The following is a 17,962-nucleotide window of genomic DNA, read 5'->3' on the forward strand; positions in this document are numbered from 1 at the left end:
AATTAAATAAATATGACTAAACAATTTGATGAAAAACAATTTGCTATTAACTGCCAAGTGGCTTCATTTGTTACACTCGGGCATATAGGGCCTTGAACCTCTGACCAGTCTTACACGGTCCACAACATATATATATCTCCATTCAGCCTGTATCTCTGTCCATGTATCTACGTTCAACACACTCTTGTTCCAAGGTTGTGGATATGTCACTATTGACCTCTATCCCCTTAGCCCCTGCATACTTCCATGTATCTGCACCTGTCTTCATCATTCTTCTGCTAGCCTCCGTCTTCCATAGTGCCCTCCTTGTCACCCACGTTAACATATGTTTGAGCTTTAGCCAATGAATTACTACTCTTCCTTCCCTACCATCAAAGACTGTTTCTTTTAGTATGAAAACCTTTTCTTGAGTTTTCACAGGATAAACTCACTTTTTAGAATGCGTTTTTTAATGCCAGTTTACTAGCATTAAATTAGATACTGTGGGAGGGGTGCTAATCATAATGCCGGGTGCAAAGGAAGCAATGAAAGACAGCTGTTATTATGAGACCGGGGTTTCTGTGTTTTTAAGGAAATTGACCATTTTTCTAGGAAATACTAAAAATTTAGCCAACATTAATGAGCATTTCTTCATATTTTAACAGTTCCATTTTAAAGTTCAATTATTTCCATTAAGAAAGCTAAGGTACATGATTTTAGGAAGTTCAAAGTGTGTGTCTTAAGTTGCTAGATTCTAGAAAATGGCAGTTTATGTAATTGATGCAGTTAAGAGTAAATTTAGACTACATGGCACTAGCCTTATAGTAAAAGTACCATGGACTGCCAAAAGAATAAACCAGTCTGTGCTGGAAGAAGGACATACAGCCAGAGTGCTCCATGGAAGCCAGGTTGGCCAGACTTCGTCTTTCATACGTCGCACATATTATCAGGAGGGACAAATCCCTGGAGAAGGACATCGTATTTAGTAAAGTGATAAAGAAAGACCCCCACCCCACCCCAGTGCAATGGATTAGCACAGTGGAGGCAGCAATGGGCTCAGGCTTCGTAAGGATTGTGATGTTGGCCTGGCAGTGTTTCATTCTGTTGTGCATAGGGTTGCTATGAGTTTGTGCCGACTCGATGGCACCTAACAAAAGCAACAAGCTATATAGTGTCATTTTCTAATAGGAGATTTGTAAACTCTGCAATTTTCTCATTTCACTATTAGTGAAATTAGATTAAATTGCTGATTCAGACAAGGCGACCAAAATACACTAAGGTAAACATGAGCCAGAAAGTTTAATAATCTTTTGTCATGTAATAAATCATTTAAAACTTGATGGCTCAAAATAATTGTCTATGAATCTACCAAGGTTCTATGGTTGACTGGGATCAGCTAAGCTGTGTGTCTAAGCTGACACACTCCCATGGGTGGTAGAGACTCAGCTAAGCTGCACTTCCAAGATGGCGCACCCCCATGGCTGCTAGAGAAAGTGCTGGCTGTTAGCTAGTTGCCCGTCTGGTACCATGGACTGGAGCATTTATATCCAGTATCTCCATGACTGGAACTTCACACAGTATGGCCTACGAGTCCTGAGAAGCTTTCCAAGTGCAAGCATTCCGAGGATCAGAAAGTAGAACTGCCAAGTCTATAAAGAGCTATGTGTAGAATTGTCCCTTTTGCCTTTGTCTGTTGGTCAAGGTAGGCACAGGGTTCTCTCAGATTAGAGTGTGAAGAATGAACTGTATCATTTGAATATGTGGAATGAGAGATAGGAATGACACATGCGTCCCAAACCTGGGTGGTTGTTGTTGTTGTTGTTGTTAAGTGCTCTTGAGTCAGTTCTGACTTACAGGAACTCTGTGTAGGGTTTCTGAGGAGAGTCTGGTGGGTTTGAATTGCCATGCTTTCAGTTAGCCGTCCATTGCTTATCCCACACCATAGGTCCATCAGTTTGCTCTGGTCTGATGACCCTGTGCAGTCAAGACACCTGTTCCCTTTATTTTGGATCCATGTTTCAAACAATTGTCCACCACTACACTTCCCGTGTAGATCTTCCTATGGTAGAAGAGCTCCCACTGTGACTACAGTGGACAGAAGCTCTGGATAACTTAACAATCCTGTTCTCCTTTATAATAAGAAAGCAACATTAGGGTTTAATCATAGTCTTTTGAGCATTTGGTTAATGAATCACTTCCTCTTGGACTTGATTACCTCAAGGCAATTAATCAGACTGTATGAGGGTACTTCAAAAAGGTCCTGAAAAAAAGAATTTAAATAGAATGAAATTTTCCCACAAACTTTGTGAAGCGCTCCATACTCTTTGCACTGTAGATGCAAACTGATTCCTCAAAATTGTAGTTGTTCTAGAAAGCAATACTGATGCCCAGTTTTTCCTAATGCCCAAGAACTGCATTTTGGTACAAATAATGCCCTTTGAAACAAAAGTGGATAGCCTTCTGTAGTAAAGCGTTTGCCTTTGTATTAGTTCTCTCTTGATACTTGAATTTTTTTTCTTTTGCTTGTAGAAAACATCAGAGAACGTTATGGAACCCTGGTAGGCGAGCTCCATATGATTGAATTGGAAAAAGGTCGTAGTGGCTTGGGTCTAAGTCTTGCTGGAAACAAAGACCGATCCAGGATGAGTGTCTTTATAGTGGGGATCGATCCCAATGGAGCAGCTGGGAAAGATGGCAGATTACAGATCGCAGATGAACTTCTGGAGGTAAGCTATCATGGAAATCTCTGAATCTACTTTCTCTGAACCCAAGAAAGTCATGGTTCAATAGAATGATCAGTTTACAAAAATCCACCCACATTGTAACTGAGAAAATGGTTGTTTGCCTAATAAAATAGATGTAGTGCAGCAAAATTGGCTTTCAACCAAATTTCTACTAAGCAAAATCCATGTTCCCATTAACTTCCATTTAAAGGTCATGACTGTGTAGCTCTAGAAACAATTTTGCCCCAAGACAGTAATAAAGATCACACTTCTAAAACATTTTTTTTGTGAGTGTGCTCCATTTTTATTAGAGATTTTGAAAGGCCAAATGACCAATCACTCGTCAGTAATAAGGCTGACTCCCTGGGCTTTCTGGGAGTCAAATCCCTCATCGTACAAATGATGGTGCTGCGTGCGGTCGACTTGGTCAAGATTAAGGCTAAATAATGAAACCAGTAACTGAACCTGCTAAATAAAATATGTTTGTGGGCCAAAACTTTAAAGTATTTAGAATTGTATTCGCACGTTTTGTTTGCCCTTATTCCTCTAGGCGAGGAGCCCTCTGGCTGCCTTTCTACCCTTCCCCAGGCCTAGTCTGTTTGGCTATTGATGTTCAGTCAGCCAATGGCTCAGGCTAGAGGACTGAACTGGCATTCCCATAAGACACTTTGCTGCGTAGGCACATTCTGCCATGCAAATTCTGAATCGCAGCCATTGCTTCTCCCAGCAGCCTTTTCTCAGCGCTTGAGTTTGTCAATCACCTAGGAAACATGACAGCTGTGGACTTCCCAGGATGGCTGTACAAGCCTCAAAGACTTGTTTTGTACAAATCGTACTGGAAGTCTAGTGCCTGCTAAGAAGTTTACCTCCTTAAGCATCTGTCCCTAATTGTCACTTTATATATACATTAATTTGGAGTCCTTTGTGGCACTGTGGGCTAATGCACTGGGCTGTCAGTTTGAACTACAAAGTAGGAGGTTCAAGCTCACCAGCAACTCCTTGGCCAAACTTATACAGGGTCGTTATGGGTCATAACGGACTCAACGGCACTTAGCAACAACAACATATACATTACTTTAGTGTTGGCTTTAACCATGACCATCCAAAATCAGATGCATGTGCTAGGGAGAGAAATATGAGTATGTGTGGGGGGTGCATCTGAATTATGATATTGGTGAACAATATTGAATATACCATGGACTACCAGAGGAATGAGCAAATCTGTTTTGGAATAAATATAGCCAGATTGCTCCTTGGAAGTGGTGGTGGGGAGATTTCATCTCTTGTACTTTAGACATGTTGGCAGGAAGAACCAGTCCCTGGAGAAGACATATTGCTTATTAGTAAAGTGGTTGGTTGGTTGGCTGGTTAGGTGCCAGGGAGTCAATTCCTACTTATAGCAACCCTGTACAGGGTTTCCGAGGCTGTCAATCTTTACTGGAGCAGAAAGCCTCCTCTTTCTCCCGCGGAACAGCTGGTAGTTTCGAACTGCTGACCTTGAGGTTAGCAGTCCAACTTGTAATCACTACGCTACCAGAGCTCCTTTAGTAAAGTGGAGAGTCCCCTCAATGTGGTGGATGGACACAGTGACAGCAGCAGTGGGCTCAAGCATGAGGATTGTGAGGGTGGTGCTGCACTGGGCAGTAGTTTATTCTGTTACATAGGGTCCCTGTGAGTCACATAGCACCTAATAACAACAACAATGTATACTTACTTTAGAAGAAGAAGGAAAATCTAATGACCTTGTTGTTCATTAGCTATATGAGATGAGGAATCCTGATGTAGGGTCAGCACTGCATTTCCATCCACAAGGTTGACAGCTCAAACTCACCAGCTCCTCATTGGAAATCCTATTGTTGTTGTTTGTTGTTGTTAAGTGCCTTCGAGTCGGAGCCGACCCATAGCGACCCTGTACAGGGTTTCCGAGGGTGTAAATCCTTACGGGAGTAGAAAGCCTCATCTTTCTCCCGCGGAGCGGCTGGTAGTTTCGAACCACTGACCTTAAGGTTCGGAACTGATTCGATGGCACTTAACAACAACAACAATATAAGATGAAGAAGAAAGTGGAATCAGGATTGGAGAAAGACTCATTAGCAACCTGCAATCTGCAGATGATACAACCTTGCTTGCTGAAAGTGAAGAGGACTTAAAATGTTTAACTTATGAAGGTCAGCGACCACAACATTTAATATGGGTTGCAACTCAATATAATGAAAACAAAAATCCTCATAACTGGGCCAGTAAATAACATCATGATAAATGGAGAAAAGATTAAAATTATCAAAAACTTCATTTTGCATGGATCCAGTATCAACACTTATGGAAGGAGTAGACAAGAAATCAAATGTATTACATTAGCCAAATCTACTACACAAGAGCTTTTTAAAGTGTTCAAGAGCAAGCATGTCAGTGTGAGGAATAAGGTGTGCCTGATGTAGGCCATTGTATTTCCACACCGGGTATGTATGTGAAAGTTGGACAATGAATAAGGAAGACTGTCATGGAATTGATGCATTTGAGCTTTGTTGTTGGAGAAAACTATTAAAAGTATCATGGACTGTCAGAAGAACAAACAAATCTGTGTTGGAAGAAGTACAGCCAGAATGCCTCTTAGAAACCAGGATGGCCAGACTTCATCTCTCATCGTTCAGATGTATTATCAGGAGGAACCAGTTCCTAGAGAAGAACATCATGCTTGGTAAAGTGAAGGGTCAGTGAAGAAAGAGTCAGAGCCCCCAAAAGTTGGACTGGTGTGATTGCATCAGCATCGAGCTTGAGGATGACCCCTGTTAGGATGGTGCCGTACCGGACAGTGCTTCATTGTGTTGTCTATGGGGTCAGTATGAGTTGGAACCAACTTGACGGCACCTAATAACAACAATGTATAAGATGATAAAAAATAAATTAGAATTCCAGGCTTAATAAATGATTTTTTTTTCCCTCCATAGATCAATGGTCAGATTTTGTATGGCAGAAGTCATCAAAATGCCTCATCAATCATTAAATGTGCACCTTCCAAAGTAAAAATCATATTCATCAGGTGAGCATTTTCTGTTGGTGGTTCGCCAAAAGAAAGGAAAAAAAAAAAAGATTTTTTTTGGCTCTAAGGTCTGTCTCTTTAATGAAAATAAAACATATCTAAACATATGAGTATATGAATATTATACTTCTAGATCATTGGGGTTAGTGAGATAATCCTCTGACTCTTCAAGTAGTAGAAAGAAAATAATGAACTCTTCTGATATGCTGATGCCTTTTACTTTAGAAATAAAGATGCAGTGAGTCAGATGGCTGTATGCCCTGGAAATACAGTAGAACCTTTGCCTGCTACCTCAGAGAATCTTCAAAATAAGGAGGTATGTAGAGTTCGCGTTCATTTCTTTGGGAAGATTGAATGGATATTTGTTGTTGTTGTGATGTGCCGTGGAGTCGGTTCCAACTCATAGAGACCCTGTACAGGGTTTCCGAGGCTGTAAATCTTTACGGGAGCAGAAAGCCTCATCTTTCTCCCACGGAACAGCTGGTAGTTTCGAACTGCTGACCCTGAGATTAGCAGCCCGATTCATAACCACTACGCTACCAGAGCTCCTTCATATTCAGTAACCAATTATTGATTACAGGGTTCTCAAAGATAAGTAGGCCATAGTCTTAGCCTGGGAGGCATTTATAGTCATAAAGACATACAGGGAATTAAGCATTAACCTGAGGGCTGCAGGTCATGGTGGTTGTTAAGTGCCATGAAGTCAACTCCCACTCATAGTCACCCTGGATAGAGATTTTGAGGCTGTAAATCTTTACGGGAGCAGAAAGTCTCATCTTTCTCCTGTGGAACAGCTGATAGATTTGAATTGCTGACCATGATATTAGCAGCCCAACTTGTAACCAGTACACTACCAGATCCCCTTGAATGTTACTGGTAGATGCTTATTTAGAGAACACTGAGAGCAGGGTGGAAGTGTTAATTCAGCCTCTACAGAGTGTGGACAAAGATTTTGATCTTTGACAAAGGTAACATCTTTCTGTTATTCTCTGCTTTCAACTAAGATTCATCTGATGTCAGCAATGATAGCTCTTATTTCACCTCCTTTTCTGAATGCACCTTGAACCTCTGACAGTTCTCTGTCAATGTATGGCTGCAGCCATTTTTGAATTGTCTTTAGCAAAATTGTACTTTCATGCGATGTTAATGACATTGTCTGATGATTTTTGTATTCTGTTGAGACACCTTTCCTTGGAATAGGCACACATATGAACACAGATTGGTTTGTTCTTTTGGAAATCCATGATACTTTCAATTCTCTTCTAACACCACAACTCAAATGCATCAATTCTTCCATGGTCTTCCTTATTCACTGTCCAACTTTCACATGTGTATGAGGTTATTGAAAACAACAGCTGGCCAGGTAGTTGTCTTCCAAATTTCTTGGCGGAGATCAGTGAGTGCCTCCAGTGTCTCCTCACTTTCTTGAATGATTTCAATTTGTGTTCCATCAATTCCTGGAGCCTTGTTCTTTGCCAATTCCTTCAATGCACCTTGGACTTCTTCCTTCATTTGCATTGGCTCTTGATCATGTGCTATCTCTTGAAATGGTCGAACATCGACCATTTCTTTTTGGCACAGTGACTCTGTATGTTCCTTCTATCTTCTTTTGATACTTTCTGCATCATTAAATATTTTGCCCATTGTTGTTGTTGTTAGGTGTCATCGAGTCGGCACTGATTCATAGCGACCCTATGCACAGCAGAACGAAACACTGCCGGGTCCTGGGCCCTCACTACTGTTGCCACTCTTGAGTCCATCGATGCTGCCACCTGGCCATTCCATCTCGTTGGGGGTCTTCCTCTTTTTCTCTGACCCTCCACCTTACCAAACATGATATCCTTCTCCAGTGACTGGTCCCTCCTGACAATATGTCTTAAGTATGAGAGACCAAGTTTGACCACCTTGCCTTGCCCTCCAAGGAGCACTCTGGCTCCACGTCTTCCAAAACGGATCTATTGGCTCTTTTGGCAGCCCATGGCACTTTCAATATTCTCCTCCAACACCATAACTCAAAAACATCAGTTCTTCTATGGTCTTCCTTATTCACTGTCCAGCTTTCGCATGCATGTGAGGTTATTGAAAATACCATGGCTTGGGTCAGGTGCATCTTAGTCCTCAAGCTGACATCTTTTGCCCTTAGAATCCTTTAATACCACAAATTGAGGCTTGAGTTTTTCTTCATTTCCCTCATTTTGAGAAATGCTGAGTGTGTTCTTCCCTTTTGGTTTTCTAACTTAGATCTTTGCAGATTTCGTTATTTGACTTTGTCTTTTCCAGCTGCCCTTTGAAATTTTTTAAGACTATAAAGGTGATAACAACGAGCTCTGGTAGCGTAGTGGTTACGAATCGGGCTGCGTACTGCAAGGTCAGCAGTTCAAAACTACCAGCTGTTCCGCGGGAGAAAGATGAGGCTTTCTGCTCCCGTAAAGATTTACAGCCTCGGAAACCCTGTACGGATCGCTATGAGTCAGAACCGACTCCACGGCACACAACATAAAGGTGATAACAGTGTAGAGAGGATTTGGTGGCAGAGGCATTGAAGAGGAGGGAGTGAGGGATAGCACGGAGACTGGCAGATGCGGGGAATTACAGAATGCAGAGTATTACCGACCAGTGGGAGGAGGTCATGAGGAGCTGAAGGGAAAGGGTGGTTGAAAAATCTATAGGATAAATTCATGGGAAACACCATCACAGGCTAATATATGCAGACTCTGAGGCAGTGTGGCACTCAGAATGAGAAGTGTATTTTTACAAGTGTAAGGAAAGATCAGAGGTTATGGGGGAGTGAAGTGAAATTAGAGGGAGTGAGGAAATGAACAAAGACATAGGAGAAAGATAACAAGAGCAAGACAAGAGGGGATGGTTATGTCAGATTGGTAAGGAACCCAAATTGACAGTATTTCATCCCCAACTAATTGTAGGCATTGAAGGAAAATGAGTGGTTGAGAATGCATGTATTCAAGAAATGTTTGTTGAGTCTGCCTTGTAGGAGGTGCTGTTCTTGAGGGTGGGGATATAATGATGAATAAGGCAGACGGGATATAAAAGGCTTCCAGATGTCTGACGTGGTGGCCTGGTGTGTGGCTGACTTTCATCATAATAGGAAATGTAGAAAAAAGGAGCCGATATTTGCAAAAAAGATAGGACATTCTACTTGAGAGTGAAGTGAGAACCATTGGAAAGCCTGATTATTATTGCTGTTAAGTGCCATCAAGTCAGTTCCAACTCATAGTGACCCTGTCTAGAGTTTCCAAGGAACATCAGGTTGGTTTGAACTGCTGATCCTGTGGTTCACAAATTCATCCAAAGTTTACAGTTGTACTCCTGTGGTTGTTGATTTGGCATTTGTTTGTCATGGGACCTGAGGCGTTTGCCTCCGAGGAGTATTTAGAAAGAAGAGGAGGAGTAAAAGGGTTAAAGCCAAATTTATGTAATATCAATAAATAAGGAAGAAGGCTAAAAAGAATGATGTGGAAAGAATGAGAACCCTGATGCATGTTGCATGAATACAGGGGGATCCATTTCTAGAAGGGTGTGCTTTGCACCCTTAAGTGCTTCAATGAGACGACTCAAGGAAGTCCATTCATCTGACAATTAGGAAATTATTAGTGAGTTTTGAGAAAGCAATTTGAGTATAATTGTTGTTAAGTGCCGTGGAGTTGGTTGCAACTCATAACGACCCTGTATAGGGTTTCCGAGGAGTGACTGTTAAGCTTTAACCACAGACTTTGCAGTTCGACCCAACTTCGGAGTCCAGCGCATTAACCCACAGCCCATAATAATAGATAAGAAATTAGGAGACAGACAGAAACGGCTAGAGAGTAACAAAGAGTTGAGAGAGGTTTTTGGAGATGATTGTGATTTGGAAAAACTTTGGATATACATGAAGAAAAGGAGGTGGTAGAAAGAAAAATATTTATATACTGGGGGAGTCCAAGGTGATACCAGTTGGCGACTGGGGCAAATTGTAGGGAGAAGTATACTTTTACTAACTGAATACAAACATCAGTGTCCTGGTGTGGCGCTGTGGGTTAATGTGCTGGACTGCTAAGTTGGTTGAACCTTGTGGTTTAAACCGACCTTGTAGTCTAGTGCTTTAGCCCGAAGTGCCTCACCAGGACAGCCTTGGAAACCTTATGGGGCAATTCACCTGTGTCCTGTGGACTCACTATGAGTTGAAATAAATCGACAACAATTTTTATTTTCTTGTTATTTGGTTTCATGGTGCAATGGTTAAAAGCTTGGCTGCTAACAAAAAAGTTCATGGTTGAAACCTATGTACAGGCTCCGCAAGATAAAGACCTGGCAATCTGCTTTCTTAAGGGTCACAGTCTAGGAAACCCTAAGGTACATTTCTGCTCTGGGACATGGGGCTGCTGTTAAGTCGAGATGAATGGCACACAATAATATACATAAATGTACAAATGATTGTTTCTTTTTTAATTACTCATATTGTTGAATTGAATTGTGTTAAATTAAATCCATTAAACATGCATGGATTATAAAGGCGAAAACTTTATTTGTTCTGTAACTGTGCTAAATAGGTTCCTTAAGGAAATGGAGTGCTTTAATGACTTTAGGTAAAACCTTTTAATATTTCTCAATTCATGTCAAGATTAAACTAGTAAAGAATGATGAGTGGTGTTTCTGCTAAACTCTAGGTTTCAGTGAGTCTCACTGTTTTGTAGCAAGATTGTCCTTAGATTTCATCGTAGATTCAATCTAGGGATTTTTGATGTCTCTATGCTGTGAAATAATTATGTACTCTAATCATGCTGCATAAGTATTTTGAAGAGGGCGTAATGTTCATAAATCATATTGAATGCTAAAATAGTAATAATGAATTATATGCAATGAAATCATTTTGATGAAGTGGGCCTTATTTTTAAACGAACAAAATTACAGGATACCCATTTATGGCCATTCCTTTCTCTCTGTCAGGCTGACCCACGTGTTACTCCAACCACCGACCCAGATGTTGACTTAAGTTCATTTAAAAATGTGCAACACCTGGAGCTTCCCAAGGTAAATCTTCCTGAAATTAGGAAGAAATGGTGTTGACAACTTTCACACTAGTGTTCCATCCACTTCACTGGTTTTTAAAAGCGTGGTGTTCAAACCTAAGTATCAGTGTCTGCTGGACGTTGTTAGAAACTATAAATGCTTAGTTCTCGCCAGACCTGCTGAAGGAGAAGCTCTGGGGGTGAACCCAGCAATCTGTGTTTTAACAAGCCGTCTAGGAGATTCAGATGCTCATCCAAGCTTGGGCACCACTGATCTAACAGATACTTTAACAAATGCCCAGCTTTTACTGTCTAAGGCAGGGGTGGGGAACCTTTTTTTTTCCCCCCAAGGGCTATCTGGATATTTAGAACTCATGGGTCATACAGAATTATAAACTTAAAAACTAGCCTGCTCTATGTGGATGATTGGGATTGTGGCTGCCTTGGCAGTACCCAATTTTGAGGCCAGACTTTCCCCACCCCTGGTCTAAGGTATGCATGCAAGCCTTTTCTCCTTTGATTCATTTATCAAGAAATGACATTGGAGGAAATAAAAGAATTATGAAATATAAGTTGCAGTTCTTGTCTTCCATAAAACTGAAAGTTGAGCTAACCGGGAGTTCTCACTATAGGCATCGATAATGTATTTGATTTTGAAGCAACTTGAACTTTAGGTTGAAATGACTACAGGCAGTCCATAAATATGATCAAGATCTATTCCTGTGGGTATTTAAGTCAAATTTGTAGTTAAGTCGGAACAGGTACATACAGTTCTTTAGTCTTAGCCATTATTGTTAAGTTGCTATCAGTTGCGACTTATAGCAACCCTGTATAGAGGTTCTGAGGAGCGGCTGGTGAGTTTTAACCACTGACCATCTGTTCAAGCTGACCTTCCAGTCCAGAACTTATCCTACAGCATCAAGAAAGGGCTCAAAGCTTTTTCAGTGATTTAAAAGCTGCACAGGAAGCTAGTGAAAGTGATTGTGAATTTGTTGAAAGTAGGGGTTGGTTCAGTGAACCCTGGGGTCAGTGGGCTAAGCATTCGGCTGCTAACCCAAAGATCAGTGGTTCAAACCTGCCAGCTGCTCTGAGAGACAAAGATGAGATGCATGAGACTGTTTGCCCCTGTACAGAGTTATAGTCTTGGAAAACTTAGAACCAACTTTACCCTATCCTATAAGTCACTATGAGTTGGATTCAGTTTGATGACAGTGAGTTTGTTTTATTTTATTTTTTTGATTTTAGCTGTTGGTTTGATTGTTTCTAAGTAAGGGCAAATTTACATAGCAGTGTGGTGCTGTACTGCAAACCACAAGGTCCGCAGTTCAAACCCACCAGCTGCCCCCTCCCCCCGGAAAACCCTATATAGGGTCGCTATGAATTGGAACCTATTCGATGGCACATGACAACAACAACAAAGAACAAATATGAGATATACAATAAATTGGATGTGCAGGCGTTCATAATCCAAAGCCTGCCTAGTTATCATTTCAAGCCCCTTCTCAGAATCTCCTCTGAAACTTCCATTATCAAAAGGGTAAATGTTAGCTTATAACAGTGGGGGTGGATAGAACCCTCCTCCTCACATCATACTGAGTTGTGGTTGTTAAGTGCCACTGGGTCGGTTCCAACTCATAGCGACCCTGTATAGGGTTTCCAAGGAGCAGCTGGTGGGTTTGAACTGCTGACCTTGTGATTTGCAGTCCAGTGCTGATCCTACAGCGCCACCCCAGCAGTCCACATCCTGACTGATCAGTGAAAAATCCCTAATCTCATTGGTCCTGGTTTGCTCTGCTGTAAATGGGGTTGCCTACATCAGAGGAGTGAAAGCCAATATTATTGAACATTTGGTTTTGATGAAAAGTGGAAAATATAGACAAAGAGTTGTAGCTTTCCAAGGAAGGGTTTCCATGCACATCTGTGCTGAGAGCTAAAAGCATTTTCAGCCTGCGCAAATCAAGACGAAAGCCTCTGGAGAAACAGCTCTGGTGTTCAGCCCCAGAATGACATAGCATGTGGCAGTAATTGCAGTCTATCTGCAGAAAGAACACAGGTGGCCAAAAGAGATGAAAGGGCCAGCGTGTTGGTTTTTTCAAAACCACATGCCAAGAAAGAGGACAGAGGATACTTGCACTGTTTTTAATGACCTATTTTGTCAGCTAGTTATACAAGACTAAATTTGCATATGTTGCTTGCTATTGGCTAGATTATTAAAAACATCATTTTATCTGAATATTTTGTTAAAGACACTAGAAATGTCAGCTAGATAGGAAGAGTAAAACTGCTTGAATATTTGATGGAGGAGAATTTATTCCCATTAGAAAAACTTGGAAGTTTGGTTAATAGAAGATTTCTAGTAGATTTTGGGAAAATGTTCATTGTTTTTCAAACTCGTGGGTGAAAGATAACATTTAGAATTTATGACCACATCACTTCTAAATAAAACACGATCACTTTCAGGTTTTCTGAGTGTTCTTATTTCACTTCTTCAGGATCAAGGGGGCTTGGGCATTGCTATCAGTGAAGACAGTACACTCCAGGGAGTCATCATCAAGAGTCTAACAGAGCATGGTGTGGCAGCCAAGGTGAGGCCTTACTATTCGCACGGTCACAAAGTTGTCACTGGAAAAAATGCTCAAAATATTCTCTGTTTTCATTTAGGATGGACGACTCAAAGTTGGGGATCAGATCTTGGCTATAGATGATGAAGTAGTTGTTGGTTATCCTGTTGAAAAGGTACTCTTCCAAACGACAGCCTTCGTAGGCTTTGTGTGCAGCATGATGTTAGACATAAGGAATTCTGTGGGCATAAAGAGCTGCACAACTATATTGGACATACCTGCTTAAGGAAAAGAAGGAGTTATTTAGAAGTTTCTCCATTTCCATTTATATATAATGTATATAATCAAAGCAATGTTGTTAGTTTTTGTGTTCTGTTTCATTTTTTTTCCTTCTGTTACCTGGTAAATTATTCAATAATAGTCCATAGACATTTTTGATACCTATCATTTCTACTTTAAATTAGGAAACCTTGAAACTATTGAATAAAGGCTTCATGTAAGAACAAAGGAATAGTTTTTAAATGAATGTTCCCTTCCATAAGAATCTATAATGCATAATGTTTCATAAGCAACTTTTCAGATGATGAAATGTGTAACTTTCATTGGAGTTAAACAGTTCTTTGGACTATGCATATTGCTTTACAAGTACATCATTATATATATGACTTTATTAGAGTTAAACAGTTCTTTGTGCTATGTGTAATGCTCTGTAAGTACATCATTAAATATATAACTTCATTAGAGTTAAGCAGTTCTTTGTACCTGAGTTTTTTCTTCCTCAAAAGTCATCTTAATGGTTACTAGAAATTTTACATAAGACCTTTAATATGAAGGTTCCAGAAAAAGCCTTGTTCCTGCTTATTATTTAGTATGTTGTCTTGACATATGATGAGGGAATATCACGGAATTGACCTTGTTTCCATTCCTCCATTGGGCAGGAAGAAGCTCAGTGTGCATTTTTTATTTCGTTTCAGTAACATATTGACTAGACCCTTTAGCCCATATATCTAGTTGTAACTTTCCACTTGGCCTGGTTCTGCATTCTGATTTTAACATATGTGTTTCCCTTTTATTAAACGGGGTCACTTCAGCTGCTCTATAGAATCAGGAAGTGGGTAAAATATTCCATTTAACTTGTAAGGCTATAGGGGATTAACATGATTAATTCAAACTATAAAAAGATGCAAAACACTATGCTTATATAAGGAAGAATCGGGTCAGAACTAGACTTACAGTAAAAATTAACAATGGCTTTAATGTACATCAGCCAATCAAAAACCAAACAACCAACCAAACAAACAAAAACACACCTAGATGACCTTCAAGTCCATCTTTCTCTTCTGCCAAACGTAGCTAGAATGAGATTGTAACTAAAATTGTGACATGTTTAAATCTACTAATATGCTTTTGAATTTTGTTTCTCTCCACAACAATCTCTTGCCAGTTTATTAGCCTCCTGAAGACAGCAAAGACTACAGTGAGACTTACCATTCATGCTGAGAACCCAGATCCCCAGGCTGTTCCTGCAGCGGCTGGTACAGCGAGTGTGGAGAGAAAGAATAGCGCCCATTCTCCAATTGTCCCACCTTCAGGCTCCCCTGAACCAGAACCTGTTCGAAGTAAGGGCTGTGCATGTGGCATTTTTGCGCTGTGCAGAGCTTTCTGGCTGGGAGTTACTGCCCACCTGCCGATAGCTCACTGTTTGAAAGCCTGTTGTCAGAAAACCTTTGGTGAGAGAATGGAATGAGGAGTTTCTGAAGAGCAAGCTCCAGACTATGAGGCAGACAAACATGTGGATTAGGCTTTGACCAACTACAGGAGCCTTAGAAAGAACCCACCCTCCCACCCACTCTGACCCTCAGCTTCTTCATCTTTAAAAGAAAGGGGTTATACTTTTTGTTTTACAAGGATCTTTTGATTCCAAGTGCTTGAGTAATGAATTAGAAGCAACATTTTAATATTCTTTTTAATACTGGGTAAATTATTTAACTTATTCAAGCCTCAGTTTTCTAATATGTAAAATAGATGCAACTATCTGACTTAAGAGGTAAGGCCAACATTGCCTAACACACACACACACACACAACAAAACAAAAACTCCTTTACAGTGCTAGTCATTACCACAGTATCAGGTGTCCAGGTGGGGACTATTGGTGTGGCATAGTAGGATAAGCACTGGACTAAGAAGCACAAGGTTGGTAGTTCAAATCCACCAGCCACTCCTCAGAAACCCTATACATGGTTGCTATGAGTCAGAGTTGATGGGATGGAACTTAACAAAAAACAACACCAACAAAGGGGTTCAAGTGAAGCAACAGTTAAGCACTCAGCTGCTAACCAAAAAGTTGATAACTTGAACCCATGAAGTGGCTCATCAGGAGAAAAGACCTGCTCCCTTAGAGATTGTTGATTGCTATTACACTGGTGTGTAGTCTGTTCCAACTAACAGTAGAGCAGGACAAACTACCACCTAGTCCTGTGCCATCCTCACGGTCATTTTTATGTTTGACCCATTGGTGCAGCCACTGTGTCGATTCGTGTTGTTGAGGATCTACCAAACATAATGCCTTTGTTCTGGAACACGTTCCCTCTGATCACATGTCCAAAGTATGTGAGACAAAGTCTCGCCCTCATTACTTCTAAGGAGCATTCTGGTTGTATGTCTTCCAACACAGATATATTAGTTCTTTGGGCAATCCGTGGTATAATCAATATTCTTCACCAAACCATAATCCAAAGACATCAGTAATTTAATGAGATTATCTTTGACCGTCCTTATTCATTCTCAAGCTTCCCTGTGTAGATTAGACTCTATAGCCTAGAAAACTCTATGGAACAGTTCTGCTCAGTCACACAGGGTTACTGTGAACTGAGAACAACTCAGTGACACCCAACAACAACAGTGTACTAGGGGAAGCTTCAAAAAGATTGTGGAAACTTTTCATTATCTTTTAATTGCATTTTTCCATGAGTTTTTGGAGCCCCCTCGTGTAGTGGTTACGAATCGGGCTGCGAACCACAAGGTCAGCAATTCGAAACTACCAGCTGCTCCGCGGGACAAAGATGAGGCTTTCTGCTCACGTAAAGATTAACAGTCTCAGAAAGCCTGTTCTGGGTCTCTGTGGGTCAGAACCGACTCGATGGCACTTAACAACAACAACATATGGGGTAGATATGACTTCTTTGGTTTGGGTATAACAGTAGATCCTGTGAAAAATAGATGAAATTGGGTATGTATGTACCCTGTTGTGGTACATCAGTGTCCCATTAAAATGCTAGTCTAGTATAGTTGTTGTTGTTAAGTACCGTCGAGTCGGTTCCGACCCATAGCGACCCTGTACAATCTAGTATAGTTAGGAATATTATTCCTTTGACTTTTTTTTTTTTTTTTTCAAGAAAAATTGCACTGATGTTTAAGAAAACAAAAATTTCAAAATTAGGATCATCAAAACATCTTAAACACATTGAACTTTTCTGCAATTTGGAAAAAAATCTCTTTTGGTTGTCAAACTATGAAATATTTAGTTCTTTTGACAGGTTTTTAAGCAAACAGCAGCTTAAAACATTTGCACTATAGTTGGACAAAAACTCTTAAAGTAATACACATCTGATGAAAATAATTCTTTGTTTAGAAAAAGTGAATAATTTGCTTAAGTGTTACAAGATTTTATGAACATTTTCTCAGTTTTTGGTTTTATGTTGATCCCAAAATAGTGTTCGCTATGAAAATATATGAAATGCTAAATGAAAATGTAACATGAAGGAAAATATCATACACCTGTTGTTAGCATTGCAGAACCAGGAAAATAGTCAGACTGTCTGATTTCCTAAAGAGATCATTTTTTCTAAAAGCATAAGGTACTCTACCAACTTTCCTAACTCTTGAAACATGCTATTAGATATATGCTTTCTGGTATATTAGGGAAGATGTGCTGTGAAGACTCTCAGAAAACAGGTTGTGAGATGATGTTCTTCTTGTTCTATCTTCTATATTCTCCTTGTATATAATCTTTCCTTACCTATTCGTATCTGAGGATACATTATCTTTCAATTTCAGTTTACCATGAACTTTTTGAACCCCTTCTTATATATACCAAAGCATCAAATGAGACCCAAAGAAAGAATCTATAAGTTGGTCTCACTTGAGGTTTCATAAGCATAGGTATTACATACATATACATATATGTGCAGATATGTGTAGCTAAAAAACATATGCTTTAGAATAAGAAGAAAAGAAAATGGAAAACAAAAATCATAACTTAAACAAAATTCCCTGAAGGGTACCATGAATAGGATTACTGATGTGGGCTGGGCTCTGTGCCCTAAATATTGTTCTAGGTCTCTGGTACACATCTCAGTTCTGTGTTTCACAAATCATAATTTCCTAAGAAGTTGTGGTTCTTCAGATTGAAGCTAGAAGTTCAGTTCAACTCTTTTGTACATATTTTTCTTTATATATATATATATTTGTTATTATATGCCATGGAGTTGGTTCCAACTCTTAATGAGCTTGTACAGGGTTTCTGAGGCTGTAAATCTTTACGGGAGCAGAAAGACTCATCTTTCTCCTGCAGAACAGCTGGTAGTTTTGAACTTCTGACTGTGAGCTTAGCAACCCAATTCATATAAGCACTATGCTACCAGAGCTAATAA

General features: G+C 40.1%; 1 protein-coding gene across 1 annotated transcript in view; it reads left to right on the forward strand.

Annotated features, from left to right (window-relative positions):
• The window catches only part of MPDZ (multiple PDZ domain protein), a 236,534-nt gene that overhangs the window by 191,012 nt on the left and 27,560 nt on the right, over positions 1-17,962 (forward strand). The window contains exons 27-33 of the mRNA XM_006864508.1: positions 2,509-2,705; positions 5,651-5,742; positions 5,968-6,058; positions 10,687-10,770; positions 13,241-13,333; positions 13,410-13,484; positions 14,754-14,928. Coding sequence (XP_006864570.1) covers positions 2,509-2,705; positions 5,651-5,742; positions 5,968-6,058; positions 10,687-10,770; positions 13,241-13,333; positions 13,410-13,484; positions 14,754-14,928 — 807 coding nt within the window. The remainder of the gene's footprint in view (positions 1-2,508; positions 2,706-5,650; positions 5,743-5,967; positions 6,059-10,686; positions 10,771-13,240; positions 13,334-13,409; positions 13,485-14,753; positions 14,929-17,962) is intronic.

This window comes from Chrysochloris asiatica, unplaced genomic scaffold (genome assembly GCF_000296735.1).
Source record: "Chrysochloris asiatica unplaced genomic scaffold, ChrAsi1.0 scaffold00065, whole genome shotgun sequence".
In the NCBI taxonomy this organism is placed as follows: domain Eukaryota; kingdom Metazoa; phylum Chordata; class Mammalia; order Afrosoricida; family Chrysochloridae; genus Chrysochloris; species Chrysochloris asiatica.